This window comes from Oncorhynchus kisutch, linkage group LG8 (genome assembly GCF_002021735.2).
Source record: "Oncorhynchus kisutch isolate 150728-3 linkage group LG8, Okis_V2, whole genome shotgun sequence".
Lineage (NCBI taxonomy): Eukaryota > Metazoa > Chordata > Actinopteri > Salmoniformes > Salmonidae > Oncorhynchus > Oncorhynchus kisutch.
Window position 1 is genome coordinate 53,016,601 of NC_034181.2, and position 25,118 is coordinate 53,041,718.

A 25,118-nucleotide genomic window follows, 5' to 3' on the forward strand; every position below is an offset into this window, starting at 1 on the left:
CACCGCCCCAGACCCTCCACCTCCAAATTGATCCCACTCCAGAGGGGAGTGTACAGGCCATGAATCCGGCCATCACCCCTGGTGAGACAACCGCGACTCAACAGTGAAGAACACATTTGTCAGTCCTGTCTGGTCCAGCGATGGTGGGTTTGTGCCCATAGGCAACATTGTTACCGGTGACGTCTGGTGAGGATCTGCTTTAAAACAGGCCTACAAGTCCTCAGTCCAGCCTCTTTCAGCCTATTGCAGACAGTCTGAGCACTGATGGAGGGATTGTGCGTTCCTGGTGTAACTTGGGCAGTTGTTGTTGCCATCCTGTACCTGTCACGAAGGTATGATGTTCGGATGTAACGATCCTGTGCAGATGCTGTTACACGTGGTCTGCCACTGCGAGGATGATCTGTCCATCCTGTCTCCCTGTGCAATGTCGGTATCTCACAGTACAGACATTGCAATTTATTGCCCTGGCCATCTGCAGCCCTGGCCAATGCCTCCTTGCAGCATGCCTAAGGTACGTTCACACAGATGGGCAGGGACCCTGGCCATCTTTCTTTTGGTGCTTTTCAGAGTTAGTAGAAAGGCCTCTTTAGTGTCCTAAGTTTTCATAACCGTGACCTTAATTGCCTACAGTCTGTAAGCTGTCAGTGTCGCAACGACCGTTCCACAGGTGCATGTTCATTAATTGTTTATGGTTCATTTAACAAGCATAGGAAACAGTGTTTAAACCCTTTGAAATGAAGATTTGTGAAGTTATTTGGATTTTTACTAATTATCTTTGAAAGACAGGGTCCTGAAAAGGGACGTTTCTTTTTTTTGCCGGGTTTATATGGTTATTATATCGGTATTTATTTATTTACACATTTTTTTAAACATCAAACCATCTTGGATTGTGAATGTCAGAGTCTAGGTGATATGCGTAATGTAGTAACTTTACTCAAGGAGAGCGAAAATCCAGAATTATATAAACGAGACTGACAAACTGACAACAATAAACACGCACAAAACCATGATGGCTCCAGAGGGTTAAATAGGGACATAAATAAAACTTAATGGGAACCAGGTGTGTACAATACAGACAAAAATGGAAAAAGAAATGTAGATCGATGGAGGATAGAAACCCGGTGACATCGACCACCGAACGCCACCTGAACAAGGAGAGGCACCAACTTCGGTGGAAGTCGTGACAGTACCCCCCCCTTGACGCGCGGCTCCAGCTGCGTGCCAACACCGGCCTCGGGGACGACCCGGAGGATGAGGTGCAGGGCGATCCGGGTGGAGAAGGTGAAATTCCTGCAGTAATGAAGGGTCCAGGATGTCCTCCACCGGTACCCAGCATCTCTCCTACGGACCGAACCCCTCCCACTCCACGAGGTACTGAAGGCCCCTTGCCCAACACCTTGAGTCCATAATGGCGCGCACAGTATACGCCGGGGCCCCCTTGATGTCCAGAGGGGGTGGAGGAACCTCCCGCACCTCAGACTGCTGGAGCGGACCAGCCACCACCGGCCTGAGGAGAGACACAGGGAACGAGGGGTTAATACGGTAGTCAGGAGGGAGCTGTAACAGATAACAAACCTTGTTCAATCTCCTCAGGACTTTAAATGGCCCCACAAACCGCAGACCCAGCTTCCGACAGGGCAGGCGAAGGGGTAGGTTTCGAGTCGTGAGCCAGACCCGATCCATACTCACTGTGGTGGTGGTCGGCGCTCGCCTTCTGCCGCCTGATAGCCCGTTGCAGGCGCACATGGGCAGTGTCCCACGTTTCTTCCGAGCGCCGAAACTATTCATCCACAGCAGATGCTTCAATCTGGCTCTGATGGAACGGTGCCAGGACCGGCTGATAACCTAGTACACATTAAAAAGGAGGTAGAGGAGTGGCGGAGAGTGTTTGGGCCATCTCTACCCAGAGGATGAAAACTGCCCACTCCCCTAGCCGGTCCTGGCAATAGGACCGCAGAAACCTACCCACATCTTGGTTAACTCTCTCCACCTGCCCGTTACTTTCGGGATGAAAACCTGAGGTGAGGCTGACCGAGACCCCCAGGCGTTCCATAAACACGCTCCAGACCCTAGACATGAACTGGGGACCCCAATCAGAAACTATATCCTCAGGCACCCTGTAGTGCCAGAAGACGTGGGTGAACAGGGCCTCCACAACAACCAGGATCGTGGTGTTTCCCTGTGACGGCGGAAGATCCGTCACAAAATCCACCGATCGGTGTGACCACGGCCGTTGTGGAATGGGTACAGCGCAGCCCCATGTGTAATGGCTTTCCTCCTGGGAAGGAGAGATGGACCAAAATGCAATGTGGTTATAGTTCATGTTTTTAATATAGGAAAACTCAACATGAACTTAATACAAAACAATAAACATGGTAAAACCGAAACAGCCCTCTGGTGCAACAAACACAAAGACAGGAAACAACCACAAACAAAACCCAACACAAAAATGGCTACCTAAATATGGTTCCCAATCAGAGACAATGACTAACACCTGCCTCTGATTGAGAACCATATCAGGCCCAAACACAGAAACAGACAAACTAGACATCCAACATAGAATGCCCACTCAGATCACACCCTGACTAAACAAAACATAGAAACATACAAAGCAAACTATGGTCAGGGTGTGACACTGTGCAATGAATCTAAATCTATGGCTATGAGAGGCAGCAGGTAACTGTACTTCACTGTGATCTGATTTATACCCCGATAGTGTTGGTTGGTGTTCAAATACTGGAGAGTTGAGACCAAATCACGGACGCTGGACAGAGTGGATTTCAGTTGTAACAAAAGACAGTTTTAATGAGTCAAAGATATCTTGTCCTGCAGTTTTACGTGCACGGATCTAGTTCATACAACTCGGCAAGGAGTCAGGTGAAAAAGAGGCCTTATACATAGGTTACATTCATTTTTATACATAGAATAAAGTAGGTGGAGTCTTGTCGTTTTAGTCTTCTGACTGGTCACAAAGGGTTGGAGGCGGGCCTTGCTCTAGCCAGAGCGGGCCCCATTGATGCACAGCAAAGTCCTGTTCTGAGCACCCGACCAGTAGAGGGGGTGAGATGTGTGTTTATACAAGGAGACATTTGTGTGTCAGGAAATCTGACACAGGAGAGCAGAGGGGGTCAGTTTTATGGCTGGGTGTATGTGTTCTTGCGATGGAATGTCTTTGTTTCCTGGGGTCGGGCGACAACCAAGCTGAGGGTATAGTTTTAGGGGGGTAGTTTTATTGCTGGCTGTGTGAGCTAGTTCCTGTTTTAGCAAGGGTACGTAAGATGACTTGAGTCAGGCGGTTTAGCTTAGCGCTGTATCATATATGAGCTATGTGTATGAATATTTATATAACAATAGTCAATACACGGGCGTAAACCTCCATCCTTCTTCACAAAATAGAAACTCGAGAAGGCAGGTGATGTGGAGGGCCGTATCCCTGTCCCAGAGATTCGGAGACATATGTTTACATAGCCGCCGTCTCCTCATGTTACAAAGGATACATGTGACTCCTGGGAAGTGCTGCGTCTACCATGAGATTTATCGCACAACCCCCCCCCCGTCGATGGGGTGGTAATTGAGAGCCAAATCTGCATATTCAGGGGGGATGTACATGGTGGAGACCTGGTTTTGACTCTTCACTGGAGTTGCACCTATGGAAACACCTACACACCTCCCTGAGCACTGACGTGACCATCCCTTGAGAGCCACGAAATAGTGGGGTCATGATTGGCCAACCAGGCATGCTCCAACACCACAGGAAACGCAGATGAAAATAGACTAATTATCTCATTATGATACATAGTGGATCTGTGACCTCCCTGATCAGTCCTGACCCAAAAGGAGGATCCCTAATCTAATTGCAAATGAATGATCAATAAAATTCCAAGCTGCACCTGAATCTACTAGCGCCTTGTGCTGGGAATGCGGGGAAAACTCAGGAAATTCTATACACACACACGTGCAAAACAGGAAGCTCTGGGTGAGTCGGGTGCCTACTCACCTGGGATTATCCACCAGTGCCCTGCCTACTGCTTCGACTCCCTGGAGAACTTCCCCAGCACCGACCAGGGTTGGAGCCCCCAGTCCCCCTCATAGCAGCACCTCCTAGCTCCATCGGCATCGGATCTGAGGGCCTGGGGGATGGAGCTGATGGACCTCGATCCGGACGTCCGCGGGAGGCCAACAGGTTTGCCAGCCTGATGGATAGGTTCACCAGCTGGTCAAAGGTAAGGGTCGTGTCCCTGCAGGCTATCTCCCTATGAACGTCCTTGCGTAGACCACACCTGTGGTCGATCAGGACCCGCTCATTCCATCCCGCACCTGCGGACAGAGTTAGATCGTCCAGAGCGAAGTCTTGTGCGCTCCTCATCCCCTGTCTGAGATGATACAGGTGGATGATTGAAAACCGCCCGGAAGCGGTGGGTAAAATCCTCATAATTGTCCAACGTCGGTCCTTCCCTTCCCCAGACTGCGTTGGCCCATTCGAGTGCTCTACCAGTTAGACAGGAGATGAGGGTGTTTAAACTCTCGCGTCCCGAAGTAGCTGGGTGAACGGTGACCAGGTAGAGCCCCAGCTGGAGTAGGAACCCCCGAATCCCACTGGATCCAGGTGAAGGAGGGGTGGACAGCGGTGTGGATTGTTGTGGGAGCTGGGGTGATGATGATGGGGTTGCTGGAAAACCCCCTCTCTCCCATCGCTCCATGGTTTGCAGCGCACAATCCATGGCTGTGCCTAGACTTTGCAACATAGTCGCATGATGATGAATGATCTCTTCCATAGGCAGAGGAAGGCTGTGTGCACCTGCTGACTCCATTGAAGGTGCGTGTTTCTGTCAGAGTCTAGGTGATGTGGGTAAGGCGGAGTCAGGTGCAGGACACAGAGATGAGTAACAATAACTTGAGTAACAATAGTACTAAAAAATTATCTTCCAACAAGGAGAACGAAAATCCAGAATCACATAAACGAGACCACTGACAACAATAAACATGCACAAAACCATGATGGCTCCAGAGGGTTAAATAGGGAAATAATTAAAACATAATGGGAACTAGGTGTGTACAATACAGACAAAAGAAATGTAGATCGGTGGAGGCTACAAAGCCGGTGACGTCGACTGCTGAACGCCGCCCGAACAAGGAGAGCCACCAACTTCGGCGGACGTCGTGACAGTGAATGATCAAAGATCTACCCAGCAAAGCAGGATCATTCCCAGAACATAAACTAAGATTGCTATTTAAGTTCTATACATACATGCAGTAATTTCAAGTATTTGACTAAGTTACAGTTCATAGAAGTAAATCAGTCAATTGAAATAAATTCTGCCCTAATATATGGATTTTACATGACTTAGCAGCCATGGGTGGGCCTTGGATGACAGGGGAGCAGATACTGGGGAGCCAGGCCCAGCCAATCAGAATTAGTTTGTACTGCCACATTTTCTAAAATTACGTTTAAGGTGGCTCATGGGAGAGAGATAAACATGTAATTCTCTAGCAACAGCTCTAGGTGACACTCCTGCAGTCAGCATGCCATTTGCACACTTCCTAAAAAAGAGACATCTGTGGCATTGTGTTGTGTGACAAAATTGCACATTTTAGAGTGGCCTTGTATTGTCCCCAGCACAAGGTGCACCTGTGTAATGCTCTTTCTTGATATGTCACACATGTCAGGTGGATTATTTATATTGGTAAAGGGGATGTAAACAAATTTGTGAATGACATTTGAGGGGAATAAGCTTTTTGTACAGAACATTTCTGGGATCATTTATTTGACTCATGAAACATGGAACTTTTACATGTTGAGTTAAATGTTTGTTCAGTATACTTATATAAAACCCTAACATTAGGATAATAACATCCCAAAAATTAAAATAATGTTTTGGAGAACAATGCTTTTTTGGAAAAGGTTTTAAAATAAATATCCTTGGAATGTTCTCCTTACATTCACTAAAATGTTGTGCACAACATCTTTAACAACCACCACAGAACATTCCCCAAATGTTCTCATTAAGTTTGCAGGTAGAGAACAGCCGAAATGTGTTCTGAGAACATTCTTGCAACATAAGGTGAACGTTTTGTATAATCACCAGGACAACTGGGTATTTTGTTGTGTTATAAGAACATTTGCCACAACCTAAGGAATGTTCTGGGAATCTTCACGGAACCAATTTTGGTTTGCTGGGTAGTTATCTTTCATTTTCACTAACTGTGTAACAAAAACACCGAAATTAACATTACCTGGGCATTTGAAAATATGTGCACTGCACAATACAATAAAATTGGATTTTAAGAGATGAATCTGCAAGGATAGTTTGATATATCTATTTTTTTATAGTGACTAATTAGTAGACGTACACTCGTCACACACATCATATCGAGAACTTTACTCTCCCTTGCGCTCAGACTGCATTACTGTGCACACAAAGAAGGTCCTGTCCATGCCGTGGATAAATGCCATAATCGCTGACTAAATGTTATTGTTTCAATGTCAGCGCATGGCTTGTCGATGCAGGTAACCTCACAATATACACACTACACATATTGTGTGCCTCCCAAATGGCACTCTATTCCATACACAGTGCACTACTTTTGATCAGAGCCCACAGGGCAAAAGTAGCGCACAAGGGTGCCATTTGGGATGCGATTATTAGCTGTATTGGAGAAGCAAGGAGCGTGATTAATGGTATCCAACAGACAGCTCACAGGAGGAAGGTAGGTTGGAGTACCCGTGCTTATAAAAATCCCTCAGTATCCTAGGGGTGAGAGAGATTGATCGAGTTAGAGGGAAGGGAGGAGAAAAAGGAGATGGACACATGTCGGGATTTATGGTTGGAATGCTGTTTAACAGCGTGAAGTCCCAAATAAAAGACATACATGAGGACCTGACTATGAGCTGGTTAAAGAAATCCGGTCGATTCAATTCATTTTAGGTTTATTATCATAGGCCTATTCTGTTGTGCAAAATGCTGCATCTGATTATCTGCAAAAAAATAGCAAAGGCTATGTAAGAGATGATGATTCATAGCCTGTGTTTTATGTGATTACATATAGCCTACTTGTTAGAATCCCAACTCTTATTACAGGTCCCCCAGTTGACTTTCTTCAAAAACCTTTCACTCCAGAATTGGATGTGTCTATCGTTTCTGAAGGGGAGGATTAAGATTAATTTCGCTGTGCAAAAATATCGTCTATAGATTCATTTCAATTCAGAAGGATGGCTAATGCGGATTTATTCCAGCTTTGTGAATAATATCACTTATTGAATGGATGGCAATAGTATTTAGAGTAAATTCAAGAGAATTTACGTGCTCACCGACAGAACCCCTATTTCCATGATGTGGAACGCTCCGAGCCACTGCACCCAGCCCCTGTGAGACGAGCACAGTTTGCGAGACAGACTCGAGCAAGTGTTTTGCCAGCGAAGCGCTCGACGTAGGATATTTCTGAGGAAACTGTACAGTGCAACTTCACACACATGGATATTTACGTGGCTTTGTTATCCGTAGTGCTCATTGCGAAACCAGGTAGGTGTCACACGGGGACATGTGCAGTTAGTTTACCTATTGTTTTAGGTATCATTATCAGCTCTGTCAGCATAGTTGTTTAATGCGCACCCTCTCCTCCTCCATAGCCCGATTGTTCGTTTGTCCCTTGTAGATTTTTTTTATTATGAATCAATTTTTTTGTATCAATTTCCCCTCATTTATAAATCATATTTTTGGAATTAGTTTTATAGTACAGAATAATAGCAGTTATCATCTCCTAAAACGTAGGGTATGTTGTTGTCAGACCACATCTGTAGAACGCGCATAAGTCCCTACACAAATGACAGGTGTCACACAGGTCGATGCAGCAGTCAATTTGTTCCCGCGCAACAATAAGTCCAATATTTGTATTATATAGACTTTTATTTAAAGTCATCTGCCATTATACGGTATATGATGTCTAGGTGCCATGCAATTTACGCGCTTTGTCTCTGATGTGATTGCCACTGTACCGAGGTGAAGGTGCTTTGAAATCGCATTAATTCAATTCCCATGTATTTGACTGTGTTGCAGTTCGTTGTATCACGCAGAGGCTGAAGTTTGATGCTCAAACTCAATTATTAAAGAAGTGCCTTGTACGGTATACACATCGTGTAGGTGGGAGGATGTGTGTACCTGTGCACCCAATGTGTGACAATGGCTAAATAATATTTCCCCCCTACAGTTTTCGGTTTTGGAATAGATCCCGATTACCAGATTGATATCATCAATGAACTTGACTTCGCAAATGCAACATTTGGAATTACCCAAGTGGCAGGGCTTCACAAAAATAGCAAAGCCTTCTTATTTCGAGGTAATGTATACTTCTTTTCTCTATGTGTTTGTTACTTGATAGCTCATTGTTTTATTTATCAGTGAATTGCAGAAATATTTTATTGGGCGTGGAATCATGAGAACGTTTGGTAAACTAATTTCATTTGTAAAAATGTAGGTTACCCAAGCTCTGACTAGTGGTAGTAAGATTATCCAGAATATTTTAGGTAAACTGTTGGTAACAGATGCTGAACTAATCATCATTACATCACCAATGTATTGTAACGATTCTGGCTATATGAACCATGTTACAATTCCAACCATGTGGGTAAACTCTTGGTGCAATGCGTAGGGTGCTTGCCATTCACAGCAGTGACCCAGGTTCACCTCCCTGCCCTTCTTGTTTGCTACGTTGGTGTCAGAAGTGGGATGGCTGCCGTGAGGCCATCATAACGCACAGGCCGTACGTATGAGGGGGCTGAGTAGTCGAACCACGGGCGATACACACTATACAATGTTACAATACCCATCAAGTTGGTTAACCCTATTGGCGCAATGCGTTGCGTTTGCCTTTATATTTATTAGGGATCCCCATTAGCTGCTGGCAAGGCAGCAGCTGTTCTCCCTGCGGTCCAAACACATTAAGTCACATATGAAAGAAAATATAAAACAGTACATCATATAGTGGTGTAATAATGTTATATACAATACAAAATGTATAATACAGCAATATTACAGTGTGAGTGTGTGTTCTAGCATGCGTGCGTGTGTGTGTGTGTGTGTGTGTCTCTCTTCACAGTCCCCGCTGTTCCATAAGGTGAATTTTTATCCATTTAAAAAAAAATCTGATTTGACTGCTTGCATCAGTTACCTGATGGGGAATAGAGTTCCATGTAGCCATGGGCTCTACGTAGTACTTTATGCCACCCATAGTCTGTTCTTGACTTGGGGATTGTGAAGAGATGGTTGGTAACAGGTTGATTGGTCGGCTATTTGAGCCAGTAAAGGGGATTTACCATTCTTTAGTGGTGGAATTACTTCTGCTTCCCTACAGGCCTAAGGGCAGACACTTTCTAGTAGGCTTAGATTGAAGATATGGCAAATAGGAGTGGCAATGTCATCCGCTATTATCCTCAGTCATTTTCCAGCCAAGTTCTGACCCTGGTGGCTTGTCATTGTTGATAGACAACAATTTCCCCCCTCTTCCACACTCACTTTACGGAATTCAAACTCAGTGCTTGTGTCTTTCATAATTTGGTCAGTTATACTTGGATGTGTAGCGTCAGTGTTTGTTGCTGGCATGTCATGCCTACATTTGCTAATCTTGCCAATGAACAAATAACTAAAATAGTTGGCAATATTAGTGGGTTTTGTAAGTTTGCATTTTTCCCCATAACCTCTCTGGGAAGGGAGTTCCGCTAGCGGAATCCCTGGCCTACAGCCAGTGAAATTGCAACATGTCAAACGATGTTTCTAATCAATCCTTAGGGTGTTATCATAAATATTCAATAATGTTTCAACCGGACAATACTGCTTTCATTAGAAAGCAAAGGGAACGGAGCTCGCACTCACGGCCACGCGTGATAAACAACTCATGGCTTTCAGCTGAGCCACTTACTCGGAGTGGTCTTATTCTCTCCCCTTTCACAATAGAAGCCTGAAACAACTCCTAAAGACTGTTGACATCGACTGGACACTGGATATTCGAAAGGCATTCACTTAAACTACAAACCTCAGAATTCCCACTTCCTGGTTGGATTTCTCTCAGGTTTTCGTCTGCCATATGAGTGTTGTTATACTCAGACATTATTTGAACAGTTTTGGAACCTTGAGTGTTTTCGATCCAAATCTACCAATTATATTTATGTGCATATTCTAGCTTCTGGGCCTGAGTAACAGGCAGTTTACTCTGGGCACGCTTTTCATCCAGACTTCCCAATGCTGCCCCCTATCCCAAAGAGGTTTAATATAATTTAAGTTGCTCCAACAATTACTATCATTCTTTAAATAATTTCTTTGTTGTAGTATAGTTTCTTCTTATTTTATTCAGTTTAGTCACATGATTTCTCAATTTGCAGTATATTTGTCAGTCTGTTGTGGAGCCAGACTTATTTGCTATTCCTTTTGCCTTGTCCCTCTCAACCATACCATTTTTCAATTCCTCATAAATCCACAGGGATTATTTTATTGAATGAAAAAAAAAATGTTTACAGTAATTTCTTAATAGGCGCATGCTTATTAGTAACTGGAATATGCGATTTCATAAATTTGTCAAGTGCAGCGTCTGGTGGTTCCTCATTACACACCACAGACCAACAAATATTATTTTCATCACCGACATAGGAATCACTACAAAACTCATACACTATATTAGGCCCAGCCTTTGGAACTTGGTTTTCCTAGATATGGCTACTATATTGTGATCACTTCATCCGATGGATTTGGAGTATTATCCAGATACTGACTGTTAGCACTTGGTGGTCTATAGCAGCTTCCCTCAAGAATGGGCTTTAGTTGAGGCAGATGAACCAGTAGCCATATTACTTCAACAACATTTAACATGAGATCCTCTATAAGCTTTACAGGAATGTTCAGGTTAACAAGTCCAACAAGTCCAACACCTCAAAATGAAAGATAAACATCTTGTTCATCTACCCATCGTGTCCGATTTTTAAAACGTTTTACAGCGAAAACACAACATATATTTATGTTAGACCACCACCAAAGCAAAGGGAAAACGCAGCCATTTTTTCCAGCCAAAGATAGTCACAAAAGCAAGATTAGAGTTAAAATGAATCACTAACCTTTTGAAAATCTTCATCAGATGACACTCATATAACATGTTACACAACACATTTATGTTTCGTTCGATAATATGTATATTTATATCCAAAAATCTCAGTTTACATTTACATGTTCAGAACTGCCTCCAAAATATCCAGAGGAATTATAGAAAGCTATGCCAGATAACAGAAAGAGTCATCATAAACTTTGACTAAAGATACATGTTCTACATATAATTAAAGATACACTGGTTCTTAATGCAACCGCTGTCAGACTTTTAAAAAATGTCACGGAAAAAGCCTAACATTGCAATAATCTGAGACGGCACTCAGACGTAAAAGTATTTCTCCGCCATGTTTGGATTCAGCAGAAATACGAAATTACAACATAAATATTCCCTTACCTTTGATGATCTTTCATCAGAATGTAGTATAAGGGGTCCTAGTTCCACAATACATCTTTTTTTTGTTCTATAATGTCCAATACTAGTGTCCAAGTAGCTGCATTTTCTATCACTTTCAGCTCACGTGCCCAAAAACTGACTGCTGGTCCAGGATAACTCGCACAAAAACTTCCAAAATATATATTCCAGGTCGAATAAACTGGTCAAACTAAGAAGAGAACCAATCTTCAGGATGTTATTATCATATATATCCAATAACGTTCCAACCGGATCATACGTTTTCAGCTGGAGCCAAATAGAACAGCGGTAGCACCCACAGAGAAATGCGCCACAGGAAAATGGCATTCTGTCAGGACACTGACTATTTCCCCTCCCATTCGGTCAAAGTTCACAGCAAATGCTCCATTCCACTTTCTACTGAGGCGTAGGAAGTGCTACCAGATCCATATCTTGTTGGGAAAGGAGGGGGCGATGACGTCAAAGTTGCCCCACATTCAGAATTTCACTTCTTGTTTGGAAGATTGCCTGCCCTATGAGTTCTGTTATACTCACAGACGTAATTCAAACAATTTTAGAAACTTCAGTGTTTTCTATCCAATAGTAATAATAATATGCATATATTAGCAATCTAGGACAGAGTAGGATGCAGTTCACTACGGGCACGCAATTCATCCAAAGTGAAAATACTGCCCCCTATCCTCAACAAGTTTTAATATGCAAAACCAACAGCACCCAGAACAACAAAATATGGGTACAAAATAACCCGGCGCGAACCAGTCAGAGTGCACAAACACTTTACAACTAACAATTTCACACACTGACATGGGGGGAACAGAGGGTTAAATACACAACAAGTAATGAGGGAATGTAAACCAGGTGTGTGGGAAAACAAGACAAAACAAATGGAAAATGAAAGGTGGATCAGCGATTGCTAGAAGACCGGTGATGTCGACCGCCGAACGCCACCCGAACAAGGAGAGGATCCGACTTTGGCGGAAGTCGTGACACTGCTGCTCATGCTCCCAGGTGATATTTATTTATAACAACGTTTCGACCCTTAGGTCTTCATTAGGCAGCTTGTACTCTGACCATGAACATTTTCAGTAAGAAAGTGGTAACTATTACAACTTTAGGATTTGCATAGGCTCTTGAGGAACTCCAACACCTCTGATAGCATCATTGAAGCTACAAAACTGTCTGTTTTCAACCGTAACATGTGATGACAACACAACAGAACAAAAACTCAACAACAAAAAAATACAGTATATCTTAAAGCCATGCCCCCACTAAGCCACGTCTCCACTCCAGTGTTCCTCCAGGAACCCGTTGCTTCCTTGAACCATTTAAAGAACCCCTCAACTAACAGAAGGTGCAAATATGAATCATTGACTAGCAATGGTTACTTGAGGAACCCCAGGGGTTACTTGAAGATCTCCAGGGTTTCTCGAGTTACCACTAATTCTAAGAGTTTAGAGCACTGACACTCAAGAAGACCATTTCCAAAAACAATAAGAGCTTGCAGCTGACAAGGCAATATCAAGCAGCAACTCTGCAATCTCAACAAGTCAGCCTACAATGCACAAAGCCTGATATGATCCTTTGGCCACTATTTACATATTAGTGCTGTGGAGTTTGGATGAGGATGACAGGAACAGACTGTCAGGGTGGAGGGAGGGAGAGGGACAGAGGCTGAGAGAGTGAGACGATAGAGAGGGAGAGGCACAGATCTGGCTGCTGCTGGGTTGGCAGACCTATTTCATGGCTGCGGGACTAGTCTCACCCCCTGTCCCCTGGTCGCTAGCGTTAGCCAGTGATACATAAACAACAGATGTTATGTGTTGGCATGGGGAGCTAGACTTTTATGACCCTACATTACGGGTGAAGGAAAAATGTGTCACCGCTGGCGCTCCTGATAAACTAGTCAGATCAATGGAATCTCCCCAGGAAGGTCTTCATCTAGTTTTGTCTAATCTTACCTGGTGCCTTTGGGAGAGAAGTGAAAAGAGCAAGGGAGAGATGCTTACGCTCGCTGTTTTTCTTTCCTTCTGTGGAACTATTTTGGCGCAGATTGCATTGCTGGTGGTTGCATAATAATGAGAACATTGGACTATGAGAGTGCTTGTATTGATATTAGCGTCCATGCTGAGCTAATTGCCGAGATATGTAAACATTTGCCACACCAATTAACTGAATACTCGCGCTCAATGAAATGGCTGTGTGTAGGGTAATTTCATCATTATTGAATAGTGCTGAGCGATTAACCAAATTGTTGATTTAGTTTTGGTTATGATTACTGTTACGAATCCCTTTTGGCCCGACAGTCTAGGGGGGGGATGGTAATGAGACCCGTAACATAACTTATGCAAATTATTATTGTGACAAAGTAAAAGTGTGAACGAAATAACCACGACAACAGAAATCTACCGTCAAACTCCAGGTTTATTTATAAACACACGGTAATGGAGGGGAAGCAGGAAAAGGGGCTGAGCTGGACCCAAGGAAAGAAACAATAAATATACAAAAACACCCCTAAGCTAGACTAGCCTACTTTAACAACAACTAACCAACCAAAAATACAGTGGGTGGTCCGCCCAGTTCTAACTAGTGTATTTAAAAGTTCACCTACTGGTAGTGTATGCCCATGGGCGACTTGTCTTGGTTTCCCCCTTTTCCCACCAGCAACAAACAAACACCATAACCGAAAACAATACTCACAGGTGATGACAAAGTGCTATGGAGGTGCTCAAACAAAAGAGAGGTTAAGACAAAGCGAGAGTGAAACACAGAGACCTACAGACATGGCATTTACAGAGAGATTGAGCTCTAGAGCAAACAAATGATGGGGTTTTTAAACCATGGGGAAGGAACTGTGATAGGGTAGGAAATAGGAGGAGGTGTGTCTTCTGATTGATGATTGATTGATGACTGATTGGGGAGTGATGATTTTCACCTGTGAGGGGAGAAGGAGAGAAAAGAAACACACACACAGGATACACACACACACAGGATAACTGTATCCGTAACAATTACTAAGGAATACAATTATTTTCTATTATCACATTTAAAAAGTTAGAAGATAAGGGAATGTTTTGGCAATTGAATGTTCTCAATATTTCCTTTATAATTTTGATAAAAACGCACTAAAATAATTAAGTATCATCATTGAAATCTGAAACCGTTTTTTTGTGTGTTTTTTACCTGAACAGAAACGGAACCGACCTCAAAAAGCATTATGTATTAATTATACAGTAAAGGTTTAATATGTATTGATTAATAATATAATACAAATTCAATTTAGAGGGACAGTATTGCTGAGAACAGTTTTAAAATACCAGTGTTTGGTTCATAGTAGGTATCGGGAGGATTGGAGTGTTGATTTGATGTTCCTCCCATGGGTATAATCAATCTACAGGCGTTAGCTATTACTTAAGCTTCTTTAAATAGTGCTGAGCGATTAGTGCTTTTTGATGTCAGTTGCATTTTTGTTAAAAAACTGTTTTTGATTTAGGTTAAAACAATATATAATAATACTTTCAATAGCTATTGCCTGTAAATTGATTATACTCATGTGGACACCTGCTTGTCGAACATCTCATTACAAAATCATGGCCATTTTAATATAGAGTTGGTCCCCCCTTTGCTGCTATAACAGCCTCCACTCTTCTGGAAAGGCTTTCCACCAGATGTTGCAACATTGCTGGGGGGACTTGCTTCCATTCAGCCACGAGCATTAGTGAGGTCGAATACTGATGTTAGTCCTGTCTCACAGTTGGCGGTCCAATTCATCCCAAAGGTGTTTGACGGGGTTGAGGTAAGGGCTCTGTGCAGGCCAGTCATGTTCTTCCACACCGATCTTGACAAACCATTTCTGTATGGACCTCTCTTTGTGCACAGGGGAATTGTCATGCTGAAACAGGAAAGGGCCTTTACCAAACTGTCTCCACTAAGTTGGAAGCACAGAATCGTCTAGAATGTCATTGTATGATGTTGTGTTAAGATTTCCCTTCACTGGAACTAAGGGGCCTAGACCAAACCATGGAAAACAGCTCCAGACCATTATTCCTCCTCCACCAAATGTACAGTTGGCACTGTGCGTTCGGGCAGGTAGCGTTCCTGGCATCCTCCAAACCCAGATTAGTTCGTCGGACTGCCAGATGGTGAAGCGTGATTGATCACTCCAGAGAATGCATTTCCACTGCTCTAGAGTCCAACGGCGGTGAGCTTTACACCACTCCAGCCAACGCTTGGCATTGCGCATGGTGATCTTAGGCTTGTGTGCAGTTGTTCTGCCTTGGAAACCCATTTCATGAAGCTCCAGACAAACAGTTATTTTGCTGACATTTTTTCCAGAGGCAGTTTGGAAACCCGGTAGTGAGTGTTGCAACCAAGGACACTTTTGTGTGTATATATTATGTATAGTCAACACTCCAATCTTGTCGATACCTACAGTAAAGCATACAGCATAAACATGGCAAATTGCATTTGACAATTTAATTGTAAAACAAAAACACATTTTGGTCCTGCAAGTCAGTATTTATCTGTTTATATCTAGGCCTACAACATTAAATAAACCAAAACCCTAAAAGGTGATTTAGATTTGAAATAAGGGGCTTTATTATTGTTTCATATCCAGGACCACTTAGCGTCCAATTTCCTCACATTTATTCTCAAGAGTTGTTGAAACATTGAGAAGATTGCAGTCGAGTGTGGGAGTCAACACAGTTTCATTGATTTTGTTTTTACTTCCTCAAATGGAGATAAAGACCCGACTCATCAACATCTCATCAATCAGATAATACAGCATTGATTGTCTAATTTAGTTGTTAAAAAAATAAGCTAATTAAGAGAAATACAGTGTTCACCATCAGTCATGCGTACTGTATTTATTGCAGTTGTGAGTAGTTTTTCTAGGCGGTTTAAACTTTTAAACTTGTCAATCTCAAATGATTTTCGAACAACAGTTTGAATTGTGTGTTCCGCCTCCTCATAAAAGTAGGCCATTTCACTTTTGTAGACAATTATAATTTTTGGCTTTACTGAGCTGGACAAACTTCCCCAATCACTTCCCCATTGTCAGAGCAGGACCTGCACAAACTGTTTCACATTTTCTGGCTGGTCCCCACATTGCCTTCATTGTTGTTTTCCTTACTACATGATGATAACTTTGGACGTGTGCGTTTCTATGAAAGTAAGTACCTTAATACGTTATTTTAGTTTCTGTATGTCGTTTCTACTGTAGCTCACTATCTTTGGACCATAATACATTTGTGTGTATTCTTTATAACCACGGACACACAAGGTACTTATTGCTTAACCTTTATGGTGTTATACTCAATTGTGCTTATGTAGCTAGCTACATTCTTCTATTAGCTCTGTAAATCAATGCTAATTGGGTTAGAAGTATTTGCTTGTTGTCTTTTGAAGATACCTTGACTTTATGACCATGGTTTGTTTTCATTTGGCCTGTTTAGCATAGCTCTGTTCTGCCCTTTTCCCTTGTGGAGCACAACAGTTACTGTTTCTTACGTTATAGAACTCATGATCTGTGATTTTGTCAATGCAATTTATTATTTTTAAAGCAGTGTTATGTTACTTTCATTGTTTTATTGCTATATCTTGATATTGTATTCTAATTACTAATAATTATTTTTTATTCTGTACTTTCAGAAACCACACACAAAGTCTTGAACATTATTTGCCAATATCATAACTGGAGCTGGACATTTTCAAGCTGATGATTGAAGCCGGCTTTTGTATGCTCGCAACATATTGTTTGAACGTACACTCCTTAACTGTTTTACTGGATGAAAACACAGCAAGAAAACATATAGGCCTATATTTAATTATCTATTTTATGGAAGTATTAGTGGTGGTTAAACAACAACTTTTTTTACTAGATGAAAAAAAACTGCAAGAACTTATGAATATGCATAACCCATATTTAATATTCATGCAGTGATTGAACAACTGCATTTCCACCCCCCCATCTCTAAAGGCATATAATGGAACTGTATGTGAACCATTTAAAAAAAATCTTTCCATTTAAAAAAAATAGATTTAATGGTGCTCCATGGGATGTTCAAAGTTTTTGATATTTTTTTTAACCCAACACTGATCAGTACTTCTCCACAACTTTGTCCCTGACCTGTTTGGAGAGCTCCTTGGTCTTCGTGGTGCCCCTTGCTTAGGTGTTGCAGACTGTGGAGCCTTTTAGAACAGGTGAATATATACTGAGATCATGTGACAGATCATGTGACACTTAGATTGCACACAGGTGGACTTTATTTAACTAATTATGTGACTTTAAGGTTATTGGTTGCACCAGATCTTATTTAGGGTCTTCATAGCAAAGAGGTTGAATACATACAGTATGCAGGCACCACTTTTTCCGTAATTGAAAATTTTTTTTTGCCAGTTCCTTTTTTAATTTCACTTCACCAATTTGGACTATTTTGTGTATGTCCATTACATGAAATCCAAATTAAAATCCATTTAAATTACAGATTGTAATGCAATTCTGTTTTTTTTAAATGCGAACGGGTGTTAAAACTTTTGCAAGGCACTGTATGTCGCAGGTCACTTGTAACGATGAACACTATGAGTCGGGAAGCAAGTTCTGGGAGTGAATACATTTAATAAATAAATGAACATAACAATAAACACAAACAGCGAACCGACATGAAACAGGAACAATGACGACTGGGGCAGAAAACAAAGGCAGTGACATACAGTGCCTTGCGAAAGTATTGGGGCCCCTTGAACTTTGCGACCTTTTGCCACATTTCAGGCTTCAAACATAAAGATATAAAACTGTATTTTTTTGTGAAGAATCAACAACAAGTGGGACACAATCATGAAGTGGAACGACATTTATTGGATATTTCAAACTTTTTTAACAAATCAAAAACTGGAAAATTGGGTGTGCAAAATTATTCAGCCCCCTTAAGTTAATACTTTGTAGCGCCACCTTTTGCTGCGATTACAGCTGTAAGTCACTTGGGGTATGTCTCTATCAGTTTTGCACAAATGTTTTCCCATTCCTCCTTGCAAAACAGCTCGAGCTCAGTGAGGTTGGATGGAGAGCATTTGTGAACAGCAGTTTTCAGTTCTTTCCACAGATTCTCGATTGGATTCAGGTCTGGACTTTGACTTGGCCATTCTAACACCTGGATATGTTTATTTTTGAACCATTCCATTGTAGATTTTGCTTTATGTTTTGGATCATTGTCTTGTTGGAAGACAAATCTCCATCGCAGACTCCATCAGGTTTTCTTCCAGAATGGTCCTGTATTTGGCTCCATCCATCTTCCCATCAATTTTAATCATCTTCCCTGTCCCTGCTGAAGAAAAGCAGGCGCAAACCATGATGCTGCCACCACCATGTTTGACAGTGGGGATGGTGTGGTCAGGGTGATGAGCTGTGTTGCTTTCACGCCAAACATAACGTTTTGCATTGTTGCCAAAAAGTTCAATTTTGGTTTCATCTGACCAGAGCACCTTCTTCCACATGTTTGGTATGTCTCCCAGGTGGCTTGTGGCAAACTTTAAACGACACTTTTTATGGATATCTTTAAGAAATGGCTTTCTTCTTGCCAGGTTTGTGGCCAGATTTGTGCAATATACGAATGATTGTTGTCCTATGGACAGAGTCTCCCACCTCAGCTGTAGATCTCTGCAGTTCATCCAGAGTGATCATGGGCCTCTTGGCTGCATCTCTGATCAGTCTTCTCCTTGTATGAGCGGAAAGTTTAGAGGGACGGCCAGGTCTTGGTAGATTTGCAGTGGTCTGATACGCCTTCCATTTCAATATTATCGCTTGCACAGTGTTCCTTGGGATGTTTAAAGCTTGGGAAATCTTTTTGTATCCAAATCCGGCTTCAAACTTCTTCACAACATTATCTCGGACCTGCCTGGTGTGTTCCTTGTTCTTCATGATGCTCTCTGCGCTTTTAACGGACCTCTGAGACTATCATAGTGCAGGTGCATTTATACGGAGGCTTGATTACACACAGGTGGATTGTATTTATCATCATTAGTCATTTAGGTCAACATTGGATCATTCAGAGATCCTCACTGAACTTCTGGAGAGAGTTTGCTGCATTGAAAGTAAAGGGGCTGAATAATTTTGCACGCCCAATTTTTCAGTTTTTGATTTGTTAAAAAAGTTTGAAATATCCAATAAATGTCATTCCACTTCATGATTGTGTCCCACTTGTTGTTGATTCTTCACAAAAAAATACAGTTTTATATCTTTATGTTTGAAGCCTGAAATGTGGCAAAAGGTCGCAAAGTTCAAGGGGGCCGAATACTTTCGCAAGGCACTGTATAAAGAACAGATAATCAAAGAGGTGATGGAGTCCACGTGTGTGTCATTATGCGCGTAACTCTGATGACAGGTGTCCTGCTTTGATGCACCTGTATTGACCTCGCCTTCTGGATGATAGCGGGGTGAACAGGCAGTGGCCCCGGTGGTTGTTGTCCTTGATGATCTTTATGGCCTTCCTGTGACATCGGGCGCTATAGGTGTCATGGAGGGCAGGTTTTTTGCCCCCGGTGATGCGTTGTGCAGACCTCACTACCCTATGGTTTTGGGCGGAGCAGTTGCCGTACCAGGCGGTGATACAGCCCGACAGGATGCTCTCGATTGTGCATCTGTAGATGTTTGTGAGTGCTTTTGGTGACAAGCCACATTTCTTCAGCCTCCTGAGGAAGGCTGCTGCGCCTTCTTCACAACGCTATCTGTGTGGGTGGACCAATTCAGTTTGTCCGTGATGTGTACGCCAAGGAACTTAAAACTTACGACCCTCTCCACTACTGTCCCATCTCCTTTGTTTTGTTGACGTTGAGTGTGAGGTTATTTTCCTGACACCACACTCCGAGGGCCCTCACCTCCTCCCTGTAGGCCGTCTCGTCGTTGTTGGTAATCAAGCCAACCACTGTAGTGTCGTCCGCAAACTTGATGATTGAGTTGGAGGCGTGCATGGCCACACAGTCGTGGGTGAACAGGGAGAACAGGAAAGAGCTCTGAACGCACCCTTGTGGGGCCCCAGTGTTGAGGATCAGCGGGGTGGAGATGTTGTTACCTACCCTCACCACCTGGAGGCGGCCGGTCAGGAAGTCCAGTACCCAGTTGCACAGGGCGGGGTCAAGACCCAGGGTCTCGAGCTTGATGCCGAGTTTGGAGGGTACTATGGTGTTAAATGCTGAGCTGTAGTCGATGAACAGCATTCTCACATAGGTATTCCTCTTGTCCAGATGGGTTAGGGTAGTGTGCAGTGTGGTTGCGAATGCGTCGTCTGTGGACCTATTGGGGCAGTAAGCATAATGGAGTGGGTCTAGGGTGTCAGGTAGGGTGGAGTTGATATGGTCCTTGACAAGTCTCTCAAAGCACTTCATGATGATGGAAGTGACTGCTACTGGGCGGTAGTTGTTTACCTCAGTTACCTTAGCTTTCTTGGGAACAGGAACAATGGTGGCCCTCTTGAAGCATGTGGGAACAGCAGGCTGGGATAAGGATTGATTGAATATGTCCGTAAACACACCAGCCAGCTGGTCTGCGCATGCTCTGAGGACTCGGCTGGGTTTGCCGTCTGGGCCTGCAGCCTTGCGAGGGTTAACACGTTTAAATGTTTTACTCACGTCGGCTGCAGTGAAGGAGAGTCTGCCGGTTTTGGTAGCAGGCCATGTCAGTGGCACTGTATTGTCCTCAAAGCGAGCAAAGAAGTTGTTTAGTCTGTCTGGGAGGAAGACATCCTGGTCCGTGACGGGACTGGTTTTCTTTTAGTAATCCGTGATTGACCGTAGACCCTGTCACATACCTCTTGTGTTTGAGCCGTTGAATTGCAACTCTACTTTGTCTCTATACTGACGCTTAGCTTGTTTGATTGCCGTGCGGAGGGAATAGCTACACTGTTTGTATTCGGTTATGTTTCCGGTCACCTTGCCCTGGTTAAAAGCAATGGTTTGCACATTCAGTTTCGAGCGAATGCTGCCATCAATCCACGGTTTCTGGTTTGGGAATGTTTTAATAGATGCTGTGGGTACGACATCGCCGATGCACCTTCTAATGAACTCGCTCACCGAATCAGTGTATTCGTCAATGTTGTTGTTGGACACAATGCGGAACATATCCCAATCCACGTGATCGAAGCAGTCTTGAAGTGTGGAATCAGATTGGTCGGACCAGCGTTGAACAGACCTGAGCATGGGAGCTTCTTGTTTTAGTTTCTGTCTGTAGAGTGGAAGCAACAAAATGGAGTCGTCGTCAGCTTTTCTGAAAGGAGGGCGGGGGAGGGCCTTATATGCGTCGCGGAATATAGAATAACAATGATCCAGGGTTTTACCAGACCTGGTTGCACAATCGATATGCTGATAGAATTTAGGGAGTCTTGTTTTCAGATTAGCCTTGTTAAAATCCAGTTTACATAGAGTCAAATAAAGTTTGTTCAGGGCCATTGATGTGTCTGCTTGGTGGGGAATATGTACTGTGATTATAATCGAAGAGAATTCCCTTTGTAGACAATGTGGTCGACATTTGATTGCGAGGAATTCTAAGGTGTACAGAAGGACTTGAGTTCCTGTATGTTGTTATGATCACACCACGTCTCGTTAATCATAAGGCATACCCCCCCGCCCCTCTTCTTACCAGAAAGATGCTTTTTTCTGTCGGCGCGATGCGTGAAGAAACCAGCTGGTTGCACCGTCTCTCAAGTGAGCCATGTTTCCGTGAAAAAAATAACTTTACAGTCTCTGATGTCTCTCTGGAATACTACCCTTGCTCGGATTTCATCAACCTTGTTGTCAAGAGACTGGACATTGGCGAGTAGTATGCCTGGGAGTGGTGCGCATACCCAAATCTAACTGCCTGTAGCTCAGCCCCAGAGGCAAGGATATGCATATTCTTGGTATAATTTGAATGGAAACATTCTGAAGTTTGTGGAAATGTTAATTGAATGTAGGACAATATAACACAGTAGATCTGGTGGAAGAAAAGAGAAAGAAAGAGCATACGTTTTCTGTTTTTTTATTGTTGTAGTATCATCTTTCACATGTACTAGAATAGGATGCTGGAGATAATTTTGATGGATTACACAAGAGGGCAGCTGTAGGTGTGCAAAGTTTCAGACTGATAACTTCAGGAATGGGTGAGCTACATTACATTTAGCATGAAGTCACCCAGGTGTCCCACACAAGTTGCCCAAATGTATCCAAGTGGCCGAATTGGTGAAATGACCTATAACTATATACAGCAGTGCAAATAACTATATACAACATATCAAAAAGCAATTCTAACACACACACAAACACACACAAAAAATGTAAAAAAAAATATTAGAAAAAAAATATTTAAAAAAACAGAACACCCCTTGGAAGTCCCCGTCATAATATTTTTCTGCCTGTGCCATGTCTCATAGCAGTCTCTTTCTGAAGTAAAGCAGAGGCAAACTGAACAAGTGGTGCATTTCATGCGACACAGAACACAACGGCGCCTCCATGCTGTGCCCTTTTGGCCCTGAGGCACAGTCATGCCTGCAGTAATGAACTGTGGCATATGAACACCACTGGGGGCACAGGTAGAGCGGGCAGCTTGGCACCGGGGGCTCCCAGTCGGAGTCGCTATCACTGTGAAAAAAAACATTAAAAAAATATTTGTATTGTATGAGCCTTTTATCATCACATAAAATAAACAGATATGTATTGTATAGAGCAGAGGGAACAGTCACTAAGGTGTTCCATTCAACTCCGGCCATTATGTATATGTGTATATATATATATATATATATATACACACACACACACACACACACAAACAAACTACACATTTCATTGCAAAAAAAATAATATATATATATATATATATATATATTTTTATATTTTATAAAACGGCATTAGCACTTACCCGTCCAGAGGTACGTCCTATCCTTGCATAAACAGCTCCTCAGTTCATTTGAATCATAACACTCCAAGATTCCTCAAACAAAAAATCTCTCACTTTCACTTTTTCACTTTCACTTCAGAGTTTGACTTCGCTTTACATGATTTATTCGCCATGATATCTTCAATGAAATCGTTGAAACTAAAACTTTCCGAAATACAGCTGCGCGTAAAAAGCCTTACAGCAACTCCTCTGATCGTCAAGGCGAGAATGGAGTTGCCTGCACGTGCGATTACAAACAAGGAATTGTGGTCCAACCCCAAACCATTACATACTGGCGTTTACCTCAGCTCATTGGCTATCTACCCAGCTAGATTTCAAGAAGATCAGTGGTCATTTGGCAGAAATATAGTCAATCAATGAAGCTTCGCTAAAATTATTGGTGCGTAAGGTAGTCATTTATCGTTGTCTTCAAATCAGCTCACTTCGGTCAATTTTCCCCGCAAAAAAAACAATTTTGACTGTGTTGCAAACATCCAGAGGAATGCACCAAACCCACCATGACTAGATAAATGATTGTTTACAGGGGCGAATCACGCCGAATACTCCGTAAAAAATTGATAGAGATGGAATTCACGACACAAACTGTTTACAAAATGTTTAGATTTAGGCTATAAAAATGGATTTTATCAAAGAAAACGGCACTTCATTTGATCAATGGGACACTCAGGAAGAGAAATAAGAGCAAGATATCAGAATGTAAGTCATAATTTTACCTTCAGATGTGAATGTGTAAAAACTGTCATGGCGGAAAATGGTTCTGTTCTTGATTGCTCTTCTCAAACAAAAGCATGGGATTTGTTCTCTGTAATAGCTATTTTAAATTGGAAAACGTAGTTTGATTACCAAGATTCTAATCTTTTGAAGGGTGTAATACACTTGCAGTTTGAAGAATGTTTAATGTTACGAAGTTGTATTTTTAGTTGTCACTCTGAAATTTCCCCTGATGTTGGTCCCTGTACGGGGATCGCAGCCATAACGGGTTTCACTATTTGACTTCATTAGCTGTGGTGGCTGATGTGTGTATGGTTGAATAATCAGCATACATGAACACAGATGCTTTGTTTAATGCCAGTGACAGGTCATTGGTAAAAATAGTAAAGAGTAGAGGGCATAGAGAACTGCCCTGCGGTACACCACACTTTACATATTTGACATTAGTGAAGCTTCAATTAAAGAAACCCCTTTGAGTTCTTTGATAGATTGCTTTGATTGACATACATTTTTACATTTTTTGGGCCTATTTTAACAATGAAAAAGCTTTGTCTCAATGCAATTATCTTCGTGACATCTTTACCTACAATGATATACCATGACACCTGACATTCTTAATTTAATAAAACACACTTTTGAATGTAGTTTTTATAACGTTGCGTTGAGCTACTGCTGCACTACTACTGCACATTTAACCCTCCATGCTGCCCTGATGCTGGTCTGCTATTATCCCTACTTCAAATAGCAGGCGCTCTCCAGAGGACCTTTTTGTAACAAAATCAGTTCTATCATCATCGAAAATCAGACTTGTCTTTCGCTGTTGATGTTTGCTAAACTACCAGGGAAAAGCAGCATGTCCACTGTTGGCATACTACTAGTAGCTATGTATTAATCTAACAGTAATTGTAATATCCTAAAAGTAGCTGTACTACCCAATGATGCTTATGTACTTGCAATGCCCGGTGGGCATTTTACACACTCCGTATCT

General features: G+C 42.5%; 1 protein-coding gene across 1 annotated transcript in view; it reads left to right on the top strand.

The window, feature by feature from the left end:
• The first annotated feature begins 7,396 nt into the window (after positions 1 to 7,396).
• Positions 7,397 to 25,118, top strand: part of LOC109895039 (protein kinase C-binding protein NELL1) — a 435,218-nt gene continuing 417,496 nt past the window's right edge. Inside the window, exons 1-2 of the mRNA XM_020488694.2 lie at positions 7,397 to 7,520; positions 8,206 to 8,334. Of these exons, the coding sequence (XP_020344283.1) occupies positions 7,472 to 7,520; positions 8,206 to 8,334 (178 nt within the window). The 5' untranslated portion in view covers positions 7,397 to 7,471. The remainder of the gene's footprint in view (positions 7,521 to 8,205; positions 8,335 to 25,118) is intronic.